General features: G+C 41.1%; 1 protein-coding gene and 1 long non-coding RNA gene across 2 annotated transcripts in view; one reads left to right on the top strand and one right to left on the bottom strand.

Annotated features, from left to right (window-relative positions):
• The window catches only part of LOC139816019 (uncharacterized), a 140,560-nt gene that overhangs the window by 21,384 nt on the left and 101,983 nt on the right, over positions 1-17,193 (top strand). The gene's annotated exons all lie outside the window — the stretch shown is intronic.
• The window catches only part of LOC139816017 (uncharacterized), an 80,961-nt gene that overhangs the window by 35,570 nt on the left and 28,198 nt on the right, over positions 1-17,193 (bottom strand). Inside the window, exon 2 of the mRNA XM_071783308.1 lies at positions 6,651-6,936. Within this exon, the coding sequence (XP_071639409.1) occupies positions 6,651-6,936 (286 nt within the window). The remainder of the gene's footprint in view (positions 1-6,650; positions 6,937-17,193) is intronic.

Below are 17,193 nucleotides of genomic sequence, written 5' to 3'. Positions count from 1 at the left end.
AGTGGCTCTTGCAATTCGTACCAGACATTAATAAATACACGTTACCTGATTCTTATCTTAAGTATTATTTTCATATAATTAAACGATATTCGTTTATTGAATGTAGCGCTACAAATTTGTCGCTAAATGGAACGGCAGATGCACGGGTATTTTAATCTGCGACGGCGTTAATTTTATTTTTTTTTGTCGCCGTACCGCGAACATAGATTTTATCGGCGTGCTATTCGCGAGGCGTCGAAAAGAGGTTGCGACAACAGACTTCATAACGCGAATCGTGTAATCACGAGATGTAATCAAGCGTTCCATGAGATATCGCAGGTTAAATGAAATGTCATAAACCTCGCTCGCGACTTTAATGAAAACGTTGGCGCACCAACAACGTACCGTGAGACTCACTAATTACTGCGTCCTGGCGATCGCCGGGATTAAGCCGCGGCATTACGTAGATCACGACAGCTTCCTAGTTGTTGATTAATATGCGCTATTATAAAATAAACTTTGCGCGTAATTCTCGGGTAATTTGTACGGGGAGGCTGCCAAAGAGAGATAACACGTAGGGGACACGATAATTAACTCTATACCAATCATCGTTAGCGGGGCGCGCTCGATCGTTGTCCGCTGCGGCGAAATCGTGCGATACACGCCACGAGCGCGCGCGTGGGCATCGATGTGCAATGCACTATCTCGGTAATAAACGTACCATTATCCAATTTACCGTTTTCTATAATTCACGTGCGCGCCGACGTGCATAGCAGTACGCCGTTCGCTTCTCGCAAGATTGATGATTTGCCTATCTGCGCCAGCGATCTTTATTTACATATAATTAACTCGTGGCTCTTTGAAGTTGAATTAATTATCCACTAAAATGCACGATTAATACGCTCACCAGTCTTAGCCTCTCTTCCTGTGTAATTTCTCCGCTTTCATGACAGCTATCTGATGGCATTAGCGAGCCCGCGATAATTCATACGTGCCTCTCCGCGAGATCGCGAATCATTTTTCATATCCGTCATCGAGCGAACGAAGTCTACTTGTATTCATACCGACGACACTATCGAGGGACATTACAGATGTTTAAATCTGCTTACATTAGTTATGAAAACATTGTTGTCCTATTCTATTAAAGGAATTGGGTTTGTATCATTTCGCTTTGTTTCACAGATCTCTCATTTTCTTATTTGTTCCTTATGTTAATATTTTTGTTAACAAATACACGAGTCTTTACCCATGTTTATCGATAAATCACATAAGCCAAAGTAAAAAACTGATATCATACATTGAAATAGCATATATATGAATTTTATTTTAAAGAAGAAAGTATGCATATGATGTAATTATTTAAAACGATATTAACCCGTTGTGGTCACGCACCTAAAAATAACGTAGTGGTCACACGGGGTCCAATGGACCCCACAACAGTTTCCATTTGCGTTCTTTTTGATGTATCGACTCAAACCTTGAACTGGAATTAATTTGTGACTTCCTCTTGATAATCCAATAATTTAAAAAATTTTTTTATGTTGAAAAAACGCGAGAAAAAATTTTTTTTTCGAGAAATTTGACTTTTTTACAAAAATATTTATCAAAATTTTTTGAGATAGAGTAAAAAAACTGTGCGTTTTACTCTCAAAATAGTATACTTTAAAGAAAAAAATAAAAAAAAGCCTGGGGTCCACTGGACCCCATGTGACACACAACGGGTTAATCTATTTTTTAAGATATATTTATATATTTATATATAATTATCATTATGTTTAATTCTGCATATCCGTAGATATCTAATTCATGTCTTGCCGCGAATAATAAGATTGTCATAAAAATTTCTGCATCTACATAGATCTTTTCTTTAAGAGGCAGATGCATAAAGATTAATCTTACAGTGATGTGATTTTTTATCATGTTTTTGGATTCTCTTTGAATTAAAAAATGTTCTGTTTTTCGTGAAACAGCGCAACAAACGTTAAATTCGTGCGCTTGCAATCACGTGCTCGCGATCGAAGGAAATCGCGCACGAGTGGTAGCCTACGCACCACTCGAATACGTCGCTTCGCCGGCCCTGCCAATAAATCTACGTGGGCGAGATCGGCTTTTAGATTAAAAGTGCACGGCTCAGGGCACATAAAGAGGCGGGAAGGTGGGACTCGATGGTTACCCCATGAAATTTTCGTTCACGCGCACGGGACCCCCTCGCTACTCGTTCTCGTTTGCATTCGTCGGCATCGCGCGGTATACAGGCGCGAAGGTGCTTACTTTCGTCGCAGCGAATGCCCGACACTGTGGCTCGTCGAAAAAGGAAGGCGTCGAGAGGAACGGGGGGAACGACGACGTGGACGGCGAAGAAGAAGAGGAGACGGAGGAGATGCTTACCGTTGGACTAAGGGAGACTTCGTTACGTTCCCTTGGTCCAGGCGTATACGCAACGAGATAACATCGATCCAGTACGGATATACGCGAGAGAGTACGGCTACCTGCTGGTTATCGTACCGTGAAAATAGCGAAATGTGCTCGCAGGCATATAGCGTGAATTAGATGTACGATTTTCCATTATTTACGGGAGGGTTTTACTTTTTATTATACTGCAGAAAATTCTAACTCTGTCTCTTCGCATCGGATAAACCAATGAAGATATCAATCTAAATAATTTAGATAAAATAAATAGATAAAAAATTAAGATATTAATTCTAAATAGTTCGATTAGTTTCTGTTACAATTAATGCCATTATTAATGTCTTAGCGTATGGACCGTGAGCATTTGAACGTGATTGATTTGCATGTCGCAACTTTATGCGCATTATTTCTTATTTTCTCGAGAATAAAGTCTAAGTCGCTTTGTGCAGCGTAGTACGCTTTGCTTAATGTCGCGGTGCAATTAATGTCCGGCGATTTATACACGCGCCGTTATGCGTCGAGCATTATTAAATCGATTTATATTCCGACGCAAAGCGCTGAGATTAACCGCTCTGGAACACGAGATTTCTAACACAATGAAAGGCAAATGTTAGAGTCCGACAAAAGTATTCATAAATCCATAATGGAAGGTCATTTTTCTGTATGATTATGTATATAGTTATAACAGACGCTTATGATTTTTTTACAGTTATTTATTTTTTATTTATTTATCTGCTTTATTTTAAATATTTATTAAAAATCCGTAAAATTATAGACATATTAATCTATATAATAATTAAAATATGTTGTGGAATTGACGATAAGAATATTACATTCTTTTGCAAACTATTAAAAGATAGCAAAAATATTCGTAAAAATTCAAATTTGTAGAATTTTTTAAGTCTTTTTTTTATAATCCTTGAACTTCAACGTTCACTATTACTACCTACTTGAAACTTAATAAATAATACTCGAACTACTTTTCCTTGTTAACTTGATACATTTCCCTGAGTGGAACGTTCCTTCAGGGTACAGTAATAATCACCCTTTGTTCTTATATTTGCGAATCCCTTACTGGCTCTCCGTGTGAAACATTTTTACTCGTCGTTCATAATAAATGCCACCCTCGTCGAGCGTTAACGAACCTTCGCGCAGATCTCCGAGTGCGAAATGTACGAGTTATTGCTCGCTGTTGAAGTCACGCCGAATCGTGCGGCCTACGTCGACACGAGGCAAAAGACCGAAAGATACTCGTAAGCTCGCATTAAGTCCGTTCTCTCCTCTGTTTTCTTTGCCGGTCCCGATCTCCCCGCCTTCCTCGTTGTCTTTCCTCGTCGACAAGCACGGGGCCTGCATCATGTCGAGAGTAAGAGGCGCGATCTCGTAATTATTACGTCGTGAAGGATAGGAAGTGACGCGATGATTACCGCCGTTGCCAGCCTCCTTGAAGCCCCTGATGCACCGTTCTCTTGCTCCGATTCTATTTTCTTTATTTACCGCCGGGTTCCACTCGTGCGCCATACTACTTTGTGATTTGGCGACGAGGACGTCGCGTCGCGCGTCTCGAAACATGTTTCTCACAAGCCGTGTAGTACATGACGCGTGCGTTTATGAAGATAATAGAACGAGGAAATTTTTCCCATGTGTTACAACAAGTTATAACGTGATAATAATTAAGGTTTAATTGGTATGACGATGGCGTGATGACTAACGACTTTCATTCGGAGTTCATAAACGGTTACATGTTACGTCTCTATTCACGCATAGAGAGTATCCGTTGGTATTGTGATTGAACTTGCAAGAGGTATCAAACGATTTTATCGTCGTCGGAAACAAAGGCAACGAATGATCAAGGGCCGGGATTAGATTCGGATCTAATATAAAACTTCGGCTTTCATCGCGACCGGAAATACGCTACGGCTATCCGATACAAAATATAAAGCACGAGAGGAGATTGACCCAGCGAATCATGCAGCAGTGTAAAAGTGCTGTCATAGTCCTGACAGGGTCAATTATCCCCACCGTCGACCGCCGCCATTCTCGACGTTAATTGTCGAGCGGTATAACGTAGCACGACATGCCGGCAGCGCAGGCGCCACAATAAAAAGAGGAGCAGACGAGGAGTGCGTCCTCCTCGCACGGTAGGATGCACCCAGCCGCCATTTTGGTGGCGGTGCAACAGAGGCGTAATAACTGCGGGAATTCATGGTAATGGCGATAATGCGTGCCCGGACGACGGGGTCCGCGGGGCGGAAGAGGATAGGGGCGAGGCCCCTGAAGAAGGCCCACCGGAGGAGTGGGGAAGGCACCGCGTGTCATGATGCAGAAACTTGTACGTTTCGTGCGTACGTGCGAACACCGATCCCGAAGGGGAGAATCATGGGAGCGGGACCGGCGTGTTTCTGATTGGTCGGGGCACATCAACCGGATGTGAAGGTCGGCCTACGTTGGGGGAAAGCATCCGAGAATTATCCCTTGCAGTTTACACGTTACGATAGGGAACACAGGGAGGTCCGTCGAATTCTTTATAATCGACAATTGTTATCTCGTTTCACTCATTAATATATTTTGATCGATTTCCTCCATTTTAAAGTCAAATTTAATAAACAAAATATTTGTTTGATGCACAATTAATATGTCTGGCTTCGTGCTTCCGCTATAAAATATGACGGAAACGGTTCTAGCAATATCTCCGTTACGAGAATTAATACAGCTGCTGATTAATATAGATGAAAAATGAGAAATAAGTAAAGCGAGAGATAAGGAACAGAAAAGCATAAAGCTTCTAGCGATCTTGCATAGCAATTTTCCATGATTTTGCTGCGGTTTTAATATTTTTCAATCTGCCTCCGTTTTTTATATAGCAGGATTACTATTTTCCGTTTCTTTTAGCATGTATTAATTATGAATGAGAAAGTAATATTACCATCATGTAAAACTGTATTAAATGCATTTTTTGTGCTCTTGCAATTAAGATGTGACAAAAATCGCGAACAACAAAGGTGGCAAAAAATGCGGCACGTACTATGTACGCCATATGTTTGCATTACTTATCATTACGTTTAATGATTGTGCTTAAGACGGTCATCTCGTGTGCTCGTAATAACGATCTCTCTTATAATCGCGCCGATGTTTATTCTGTGTCCAACCTTTGATTTGGAGCACAATCCATAATAATGAAAATCTCCATGTAGTACTTTCTGCGTGCGGCAAGCGGAGTGAGAAATAAAGATATCTGAGAAGATTGTAAACCAAGTCATAGTATGTAGATATTCTTACAAATTTTACCACGAACTGCTAGATAATTAACGTTTAGCGTTCCAATAAAAAAACTTACATTGTTTATATCTTTATTTTTTTATTGTATATGAAATTATGTTAGAATAATATATGAAATAAAAACTTGTACGCGTGCGACATAATGATAATTAGAAGAGAATCTAACGCGCTTGATATTCGTGAGGGTTCCTATAGAGGAATAGAAATTTCACAGCATCGTTACAATGAACCTTCGTTGACGTTTATTCGAGAGGGATCTCCCCAAATCTTGAAGCACGTACTAGACTGGAAAAGCTGTTTGACGAATAAACACGTTGCAAACATGGTTGAGTGTGTATACGAGGAATAACCCTCGGTTCTGATGTGGACAGATGCATGGCTCGAAAGACCACTCGTCATCTTTCGAGAACTACTAGCTGAAGTGATGACAAGAAAAACTGACAGAGCATATGACGAACGCCACATTATTTGAAGCGAACATATTTCGATAGTATTTTTCCTCGTGCCGGATAGAAAATTCTTGGATTGCGTTCGAGTGACCTAATGTGGAGCAATTAAAACATTTAATAAAGTTCGGCGTTTGAAAGTTAACGGTGTAAGACAGAATGGGTCGACAGAATTAAACGTTTTTATTTTTTTTAGTGTCGAAATCTTACTTAAATATAAGTAGTTTTATTTTATGAAAGGAAGAGTTCTTCACAGTTTTTCACACTCATGGATTTTTCAAAATTTACTTATTTATTTTTAAATTTATTTAATAAAATGATATATAATCACGGGATTTATTTTTTTTAAATATATAATTTTATTTTATGTTATGCTTATATACTGGCTTTTATACGAGTAGATTTTATATGTTAGATTTTGTTGTTTTTGATTATGCTTGTATAATAAATGGTTAAATTAAAAATAACTAGCACATTTTCCGAACGAGAAAAAAAAGCGATAAAATTCTAGTATGACGAGAAATGTATAAGACTTACCAAGGGTGCCGTCCAGGGAAAAAGAATGCCTATCGTTTCTCCATGCCCACGAACACAAATCGCAGGTGGTGAGCCCATCGGTGGCAATGCTCTCTTCGGGTAGATAAGGTGGTCTAGGTGGTGGCGGTACAAAACTCCCAATAACAGCCCACAGGGAATCGACGTCGTTGCCGACGCCGGTATAATACAATAATTCTTCTTCGGCGACACCGGCAAACCAGTCCATATCGTTTACACTAGGATGGACTGTGTTCGTACTTGTCGTGGTTGAACCGGTGACTGTAACCTAAAAATGAAGCAGTTGGTCAATGCAAATTCACATAATATGAAAATGAGTTTAAAAATGCACGAATTGCGTTCCTCACTTTTTCGGTTTTAATGAAAAATTGTCTTTGCTTGTAAAAATTTTATGATTATACGAAACGTACAATATATTTTTATATATGCACCGTTGGACTTATTGCGCGTTTCTTTAACTTAATTTTAAATAGATACCTGAGAAATTATTTTCACGTATTATAGTTTTGATATCTCTATTTTAATTATAACTAATAATAGTTACAATTAATAAGAAATTTCACAAACTTTTCTAATCATATTAAAATTAATTTTATAAAAATGAATTGCTAAGCGTAATCTGCTGCGGTTTACATTCTGCTAGTCTATATGTGTCCCAATGCTCTGACAGTCCCGAGTAAACATGACTAATGGAATCCCCATCATATCCCTGCGCAGTTGTAGAAAAAAATCGAATGCATCCAGTCTGTCTCCACGGGTACATGTTTCAGGAAATGGCGGGGCAAACAGACGTTAAAATCAAAAAGAGTGAGGAACAAAGTCGGCGCATCTCTGAACATTTTTCTTGCTTGAAACAGTGGGGAACACCGGATGAAGCGGGTCTTCGCAAAGAGACGTTCAGTGTCCTAACTCTTACGACAAACACTGGAAACTGTATGGGCGGTAGCAAACAAATGCGCCTTCTTTCTTCCTCGCTCAGTTAGATCGCTTCCTGCGTCTCGTACAAGAATTTAATGAACAAGAAACTTGACAAACAACAACATCCATGCGTTAATTAAAGAAATGAATTATCAAAAGCTTTTAAATATAGGTACTCTTGAAAATATTTGCGTATGGAATGTGGAATGTGTAGCAGATAACGAGAATTATAAACACATATATGTACGAGAATTTTTTATTTCGACATAAATAAGTTAATAAATGTATTCTGCTATATGATGTATAAGATGAAAGCTTGTGCAATTTAATACATTTATTAATTCAAAAATTTTCGATGCATAGGTATATATGGGATATATTTCTTTATGAAAGAAACAAACATGCACCTGAGATCATAACGTGATTGCGCATGAGCTAGGCAAGAAAATCGAGAAACATTACCATGTATAGCGTTGCATATTTCCGAGTGAGCAGCATAAAAAAATATATATATGCCTTTAAGGTTTGCGTAGCTCGTCAAACAATGATTACTTCGAAAGTCGATGATTGTGTAAGGTGAAATTCTATGCCGTAAGATGGGGTTTAACAGAGAATTCAAAATCGATAGATATAGCGAATGATTATTCGTTAAGCTTTCTCCCGATATTTTTGGCCGCATGGTAATTATCGAAACACAGAAGTATTAGAGAGATATTAGAGAATGTATCTTTTTTTTTCTTATTTGATTACCATAATTGTAGTATAGTAGCTTGAGGATATAGGAAATTCTTCGAACATGAATCGCACGCAACCTGTAATAACTAATGGCTTTATCCATTCGTTGCTACTAGGCATTCCGACATGTTTCATGTGAACTGCATATCAATCTAGGATATGCAAACAGATATTCAAGCGGAATAGTACATTCATAATTTTAGTATTAGAGATAAATGTAGTTCATCATGATAGAACGGAAATAACACGGCGCTTTTAATATACTTTTACAAATTACTGTGAGTAACTTTCTTAATGAAACGCACTAAACGTTTTGTAAGGAAGTGTTGTATTTAATTTAAAGCTAATATCTCAATCCTAATTTATGTTTGTTTAATAGGAAAGTTGCACGTAATAATTAAATAAAAATCGAATACAAGAATATATAAGAGAGTTTTAATCTATCTTACAAATTATAACAATCGCTATTAGGCAAGATGCATTGAAAGAACCGAACGATATTCGTGCGCGGTCATTATACTTTAACGGATTAAAAAGATTGAGGGGCGTAGAAACAATGCCGCGCGAAGCGTTCCTCTCCATTGAATTCCATCAGTCTCGGATCTGGTCGAACGATCGAACGAAATAATCTCCCCATGAGGGATCCATTTGTGCGGCCGCGGTGGTTCTTCGTGCTCGACGTTCGCGTCGCCCGCGCCGGTAGAAGGTCCAACGGTTTGCGTATCATCGACGGGATCGGAAGAGTCACTGTGTTTATTCTCCTCCCCGTTCTTTGTCGTGGCTTTTCCACGGCGGCGGCGCGGCGGCGAGGTGGTCGCGGTGAAGATTCGACTGCGGGCAGGATACGTCCTTGTATCTCCACGGAGGGTGGAGTGCTTTTGTGGCGTGCGGGAGGAGGTTCGTGGTCAGGATTGTGGATAGGAACCGGGAGAAGCGCTGAGACCCTCCGCTCAGCGCACAATGGCACGCATTGATCAGCTTAATTACCGTGATATCGGCGTAATTAAAGCCCCGTTGTGTTGGAGCCCTTTCTACGAAGGCGTCGAAGTAACCCGTGACTCGACTCCCGGCGTCAGGATTCTCGCATTCCCTCCGCGTCTCTCTTCTCGATTCCATCGTACGATTCTCGTCAAGGCCCCTCTCTGTCACTTCCCCGCGTTCCACGGCAACGCTTTGTTAATAAGCCATTATCCGGCCGGCGACGCACCTTCGGCGGATCGGCGAGGCGCGCGTTCAATCGCGTGGTGCTTTTAAAGAAGCGCGGCTCGTAGAGGCCAGCCGTGGAGAAATTACGAAGGCAATCTCATCCGGCGTGTGCGGGGCCAGGTGGAGTCAATTTTTCAAGTGAGCACATCCGCTATATCGCGATTTGATATCGAGAAAAGAGATGAAGGATGATACCCGCGTAATGACGAACGATATTGAAAAAAACTTTGCTTCACATTCCTTCCCATGTTTGTTTTCTTTTATTTTATTCTCGGTAAAATCTTTTAAATATTTGTAATATTATGATATAATTACCTTTAACTAATTTTTTAAATAAATAATGAAACGCATTTAATTATTAGATACATATGATGTATATGACATTTTTGATCATCCTGTACATACGTTAAACAACAATATCTTGAGACAATCGAGAATCGGCGGACTGTCACACGCGGTTAATTTTCTCGATTTCTAACGCTATCGTGACGATATAAATTTTTTGTGTGATAGTGCATCATCTGCACGCGTTCGCATCGTCGGATTCAAGGTCGAAATTCAAGTATCATATCGGGTATTATCTTTCCAAGATTGGCTGTGAAAAAAAGAACCTCATAGCCGATAAAACTATAGTCAATCTCGAAGTTTGTGACCGCTTCAAATCTCAGGTTAGTGATACAAAAAATTAGTTTACATTTTTGTTAGCGAGATGTAACGATATTCATGTTTACGACTAATCGGTTCGTTATCGCGATAATACTTCATGTACGACGTGATTACACAATTTTACAAGAAATATTATCTACATCTATATTAGCTAATTAAACTGTTCGATTAATTTGCGGCACATCGGTATCAACTTAACAAGGACTGATCCAAAGTGCTAGCACTTCGAGCTATTACTTTCCGATCTCATCAGGTGTGCTCGTTATATTCGAAGAAAACATCTCGTTATAATTACGAGGCGTTGGCGTTTACGAGCGAAAGGGATGAAGTCCTTATAACTCCCCTTGTTAACTCTAACATCCTGTTCAACTGCTCCGTCGTTTCTGGACAAGCCTGATTCAACCTGTTAAAATATTCGTTAACTCGAATGTTCTAATCACGGATTCGTGCGTTTTATGCTTTAGATGCCAATAACTCCTTTTCGTTTGTCATAAGTTGTCCAAATTATTTAAGTATCCGTTTGTGACTGATGAAATTACTCTTTTTTTCTTGATTAAAATATCGCCAAATAATATAAAAATTGACATAAAAATCTGAATTGTTCGGAAATTTCGGTAAAATTGAAGTATTATTAAATATTAACAAATATTACGTAATTGGCGTCTAAATGTTTGTGTGAATATTGCTGAGGGCGATTGAAACACAACTTTTGCTGGACAAAAATATAAGAAACGTTGAAATCAAAGAGCCGACGTCCAGAATGCGACTAAAATTATAGGGTCTCCCTCAAATTTCCATGTTAAAGTGGATCTAACATTCTTTTGACGTTTCGGTTGCGATTCACACCATTGTCCCTACGGTTTCTTTCGTGTCTCTTTATACCCCAACATTCTGCCTCTCCATCGGTCGTCTTCAAATATATCTTAGAGCTCGTACCGCGGAATTCGCGCTCCGTTTCTATCGAGCCGCCACCGCCACTCGACGTGTTTCGTCGGACCGCACGCATTTGCAATTCTGACACATTTGGCGGTGAGGTATAACACAGTGCACGCTATTCGCGGGCGAATCTGCTCTCTTCGAGACAGAGAGAAGGACAAAAGGAGGAGAATACCCCACGAGTTACGTGGCGGGAACGTTGGAATATCAAATGATTCTCAGAAAGATCCTCCTGGTCCATCTCGCGTCGCCTCTTCGTCTTCGATCCCGTCCTCTTCGTCGTCTCGCTGACGTCGTTTCACGATCTTCGTGGCCCCCGTGAATTTTCGGTGCTTCTTGGCGCAAGGCGGAGGGACGTGTTCATTCTCCTTCTATACTCTTTCTCTCCCTCTCCCTCTCTTTCTCCCTCTTTCTCCTCCCGCTAAGTTTGAGGGGTCGTTAAGGATGGGTTCGAGGGCCAGGGCCGTATATAACAGATAATTGACAGCCGTGCCGGGGCCGCCGTTTGCTTTGCATGGACATTGAATCCGCACGGGATGGACGTACGGCCGAAAGGAGACGAGAGGCGGCGCGACATGAGGCCACGAAATTCGACCGACCGGCCGAACGGAACCGCGAGAGTGCGCATGAGACGTGACGTGCGGCCAGGAGGAAGCGGAGGGCAAATGCTCGCTCGCTCAACAGACTCGTAAATTCTTCAATTCCGATGTTCGGAAAGGCACAAACGCGATCGTGACATGGTGCTTTCTTCCGCGCGAGGGGCAATCTCATTTCGGCTTAATTGAAGCCCGGTGCAGCGGTACTTCGGCATTTCTCTACGCCTTATCGAATAAAAATAAAACACGAAATTTGGAGTATGGAATGAAGAATATGAGACTGAAAAATGTGACTTTTTTAATATAGAAATTTTAAATATGCGCAATGCGATAATTTTGGAATTGGTAACTAAAAATATAATGTTTTTCCAGTTGTCATCTTTTCTGTTACATTATAGAGATAGTAAAACATTTTTGGTTTATACGAGACATATTAATTTAATTACATATTCATTAGAATATGTAATTAAATTAATATGTCTCGTATAAACCAAAAATTAAATTAATATTTAATAGAAACTGCACATGATTTAATTATGTAATCATGGTATCTATCTCAAGTGTCATGTAACATTTGCATGTCGTATTTCTTCATTAAACCTTGGGGCTCTAATAGTGATAACAGTTAAGTGAGATATAAAGTTACCGGTTTAATCGAGTTCTTTCTAAATCATACGCGGAACTGATAAAGATACAGAACATGTAATGGATACTTGCGAAACTGACGCGACATACAATTTTGCGAAGAGTAATACGTTTTCATTGCACATGCATTGTTATTATCCGCGCGATTTCGCGAACATGCCTAACACGCCCGATAATTGAGAGGGCAATTTAAACCGGACAGACAAATGCGACAAGATTATAAAGATCCGTTCCGCGTTGCGTATATACGCAATTTCGTGCGTGTCGAGAGAGTCGCGACGCGAGAGCGTTGCAGTTACGCGAATTGCAAGTGGAGCGTTCGTAATGCCCGTGAAAGCATATGAAGTCTCCTTTAAATTACGCCGCAAATTACCATCTCCCGCTGTTCGCCGTGCGCCGCGACCCCACGCGTGCCATAGCACGCAACACCCTCGCGCATTAAGAGAGAGTTAATGAACTTCTCAGAGTATATTTCAGCCGGCCGTACATTTTTCTTCGATATGTTCCGCGTCGTTACGAAGACAACGGCGATGATGATTTTCACACCCGAGCGACTTTTTATCGAACCGCGCGCGGTTGTAGGTGTACTCGAGCACATGTAGGCACGCACGCGCGAAGAATATTAACGCTCGTGATTACGCCAAGACACGGCGGACCTTTAATGCTTATCCTCTTCTCGCCGGTAAAACGCGATTTGCGAAGGCTCTTTAATCAAACGACTTTATTATGTGTTTATGTCACCATATTTACCTTCTCCTAGTTACTCACGCGCGATATGCTAATAGAAGACGCATATTATTATTCAGGAATTTAATAGCTATACTTGGTGCATGACAAATTATTTAATTATGTACTCGCGACTGAAGTTATTTATTTAGTTAAAATAGAATACACATTTTTTCCTTTTATTAATTACTTCTAATCTTATAGACAGTTAAGCGCGCTTATATGAATGCGTACATAAATGTCATCGCATATTCGAGAAGAATTATTTTATCCTTTTTATTATGTATTTCGTATACTTATGAGCGTTGTGAGCGTTTAACTTTTATAATTCTTTCTAATAATTTTCAGATTAGAGTACATTTTCTTTTTTTTTCGGCGATGCGGTTTTCGGCAGACTTGATTCTTTGTGAGAATATCTTTTGTTACAATTTTATTATATTGATTGTTATCTCAAGGAGATTTAATTTTAAAGAGATTAATTTTTTTATTTTTGATGTCGATGTCGAAATGAATGTCTGGTTTTATTATGTCGAGATAAAAGCAAGATCAACATCAAAATCTATTTCGTTCGCTTCATTCCCTCGAAAGAAGATTGAAACGAACGGACAAAAATGACTTGTCAAAAGATACTTTAGTCCTCCCTAAGAACAGGATGATCGATCTAAAACGGTCAACAGGATCTACGGGTTCTGTTGACTTCTCACAGGGACGTATCTGCGGGTTCCCGAACCTGTTTCTTCCCGTTTGCGCTTCTCACCTTTCCTCTTCGTAGCGGCTTACGTTAAAACATTGTTCTCATTCGGCTTGTATTGGTATTGGGGACGAGATAAAATCCGGTGGCGGATTAGCCCCGGTAATGGCATCGATACAAAACCAGTTAGTGGACCGGCCCGATGTCATAATATTATGGTACGTGCTGATGTTAGTGGCGTCGTGTGACGCGAGAACTTCCCTTTCATCGGGTGAACAATGTTAGTGTAGCTGAAAACCGACGTGTCCGGTAGCGAATCAGTCATGTTGACTCGTCATAGGCTTTCGTTGCTCAAGGTAAAAAAAAATAATTTTTTAAAAATAAAAGTCAGAAGAAAATTATTTGTTCCCCTACGAATAAAATGTTTGTTCCGCTAACAAGATGACTATTATTTCGATGGGAAAAGAAATCGATTGTAATAGGGACAATAGGTCCGAATGCAGAAGAACGGAAGGAATGATGGCGCATGCGAATCCGGAAGAGTGGCTGTCCCATTAATTTTCTGGGAGAGCGAACACAGAACTTGTCGATAATGAGTTAACGTGGGATCGGGGAATCTCGTTTATCTTCGTCTTTCGCTTCAAACTCTCTCGCGTGCACTCGTGATCGAACGTGATGAACGTTCTATGACTTATCTTCGTCCATCTGACCGAAGCCGATCGTAGGAGGAGAAATGGCGAGGAGAGGAAACAACGACGATGAACTGAACGCGGGGAGGACGAAGAAGAGGATATACCGAGCGGTATATAGTAGACACCGCGACTACTTTGTCCGTCTGTACGCGTTGAATCATCCGGTCGGTTTCCTTTCACGAGTCGATGGCAGCCGTTCCCGCATCAAGGCCTGTGGTCTCCTCCGAGCAAGCATAATGACTCAATCCACGATCCACCTTGCCCCCACCCTTCTCCTGACCACGAGGAGATCTCTTTCTCTCTCTCTTTCTCTCTTTCTCTTTCTCTTCCTCGACTTCTCCGCCTGCCGTGCCACCCTATCTCTCTCTTTATCTTGCGAAGATTATACGTCCGTTCGTCTCTGGCGAACCCGAAGACAAGAGATCTGTGGTTTTTCTCGTGACCGCCTGCTTTACGCAGTTTCCTTTGCCGCTATATTCTTTAAACTTCCTCCAACTACTCTTTATCTTTGTCTTCTTGTTCTTCTTCTTCTCCGTCTTCTTTGTGATCGACCCTCGCGGAGTCTACTTCAACGGCGTTAACTCGTGCGCTCGCGTGACGCCGTGCTGTTTATAATGTTGGACGATCCCTCCTGTGATTATACCTTATGATCTTGAAGTCTGCCATGACGACGAGCTAGGACGACGGGGCCGCGCGCGGACATTCTCGAATGACTAGGCCGAGTCAAGCAAGCGCGTAAGATCGGTGGCTGATTGACCGCCGGCTATATTATCTGCGACAGGCGAGGTGGAACGCTAAAAATTATCGGTTGCTCGAATTAAGACGTTAAACTGGAACGCGTTTAGTGGCGGAATATTTCGCAATTATCGCGCCCGCTTCGCCGAGATATTATCGGATTGAAAAATACGCACCTGCGGTCGGGAAACCCATCGACGGAGGATTATGCGTCAGGCATGGATAAATGTATTCTGAGGTATTCTACGATTTCGCTGAAAACGATAGAATTCCGCGGTACCTCATGACAAATTGATTTACGTACAGGCGCTTTTACCGGAATGTAAGGATGTATCGTATTCGCCGGAGCCGCGTAATTTTAATTTCCTTTACGGTATCTACCCGATTGGGAGATAGGGTACAATATACACGTGCATGCGTACTGAGAGACGCGGTGTATATCATGCGGAGGTTAAGGTCGGCAGTATATCCCCTAGCTAGGAGCGGCGATCCAGCGATCTGCGTCGAGGTATCCGAGTAACGATTACCATACGGAGTCGCAATCGTACCCGAGATGCGCGCGAGATTGCTACCGAATTGCGAATAATTGCAGCTCAGAATAGAAATCGTAGTTCAGATATTCACATCCAGTAGAGATACTTTGGTAATATTCAGACATAGTCTGTATTATCGCCAAGATACCAGAAAAGTACTAGTTTACGATATCCGTCGTATCGGATTCTATTCGGCGAGTATACGGTGAGAAGCAATTTACCTCGAGCGAAAAGCTCAGACGCATTGATACATCACATTATCTTCATGCCTCGTAATAACTGCCAACGTACAAGGGCACTTAGAATTTCTATTCGTATAATACTTGATCGACGACATTGTAATTTTTCAAAAATGGTATGTGTATGTATGTGGGCGTGTCCAATCTTTTAGAAGCCTCCTACTCTTCAGATAATTTAATATTTGTCGCACACATAAGAATGCATTCAGCATGGCACAATGGCCGCTTAATTGACCGTAGGATATTGAAGCCGCGGACAAACACCATCTCGTGCAGGTGGTTGGTTCTCTATCATCGTCGGAAATTGTGGTGTTTCGACGTTGACAGTGAACCGTTCCGGATGACTCTGCACTCTTGCGTCAAAGAATGCGGTCCAGAACCGAGCCAAGCGCCAGCTTTTAGGGTTGCGGGAACGGCGATGTTCCGCACCAGGTGTTCTATTGGGATTCAATAATAGAATTATCCTTCGTTTCGTTTTCGAATTTATCACGTAATTTTGTTTATTATTATTTTTCTTTTCCCATAATTGGTCTGTTATATATACGCAAAAAAATTGAAATATTGATTTACTAAATATTTATGATTAATATTGATTACTATCTAAAGTTACGAGAACTTTAGTTTTATATGATTTATTTTAATACTGCAATCCGCGACATGTACTTTAATATTTTAAAATATTTGTATTCTCATCCGTTTGGGTTCGGTATTGCTTCGCAGCCACGTGCACGCATGTGGAACGACGCAACGATTCGCGTTTCCGAAGTGTAGTGCCGGGTGGAGAGCGAGAGCCAACGCAAGAAGAATGCTTAAAGACATCTTTATCCCATACGGTGCGCGATAAGAATGGTCCAGCCTATTATTATGATTTCAATGCCGCGGACCGCCGATGCAAATCGAGATCGTGCAACGCTCTCCAGCCTATCGGCACCACCGATCGGCACGGTGATTGATTCTTCGGTATTCATGCGGATCGACGTGGCGCGCGATATCATCGTCGTCATGGTGAAACCGCTGTCGTTCTGGCAAGAGAAACACAGTGAAAGAGAAAGAGCAATGACACACGCGCATACACATTCAAGATATATGTATTTTATATCCATACGTACGCGGCGTCGCGGCGTTCGGTCATTTCAGTTTCCGGCGAGTTGCAATCGGCGGCCACAACCGGTTCAAAGCTACCGATGTACTACCGGCCGCAGTTGGC

This window comes from Temnothorax longispinosus, chromosome 7, assembly GCF_030848805.1.
Source record: "Temnothorax longispinosus isolate EJ_2023e chromosome 7, Tlon_JGU_v1, whole genome shotgun sequence".
In the NCBI taxonomy this organism is placed as follows: domain Eukaryota; kingdom Metazoa; phylum Arthropoda; class Insecta; order Hymenoptera; family Formicidae; genus Temnothorax; species Temnothorax longispinosus.
The sequence above is the reverse complement of the archived record's forward strand: the minus strand, read 5'-3'. Positions and strand labels throughout refer to the sequence as shown.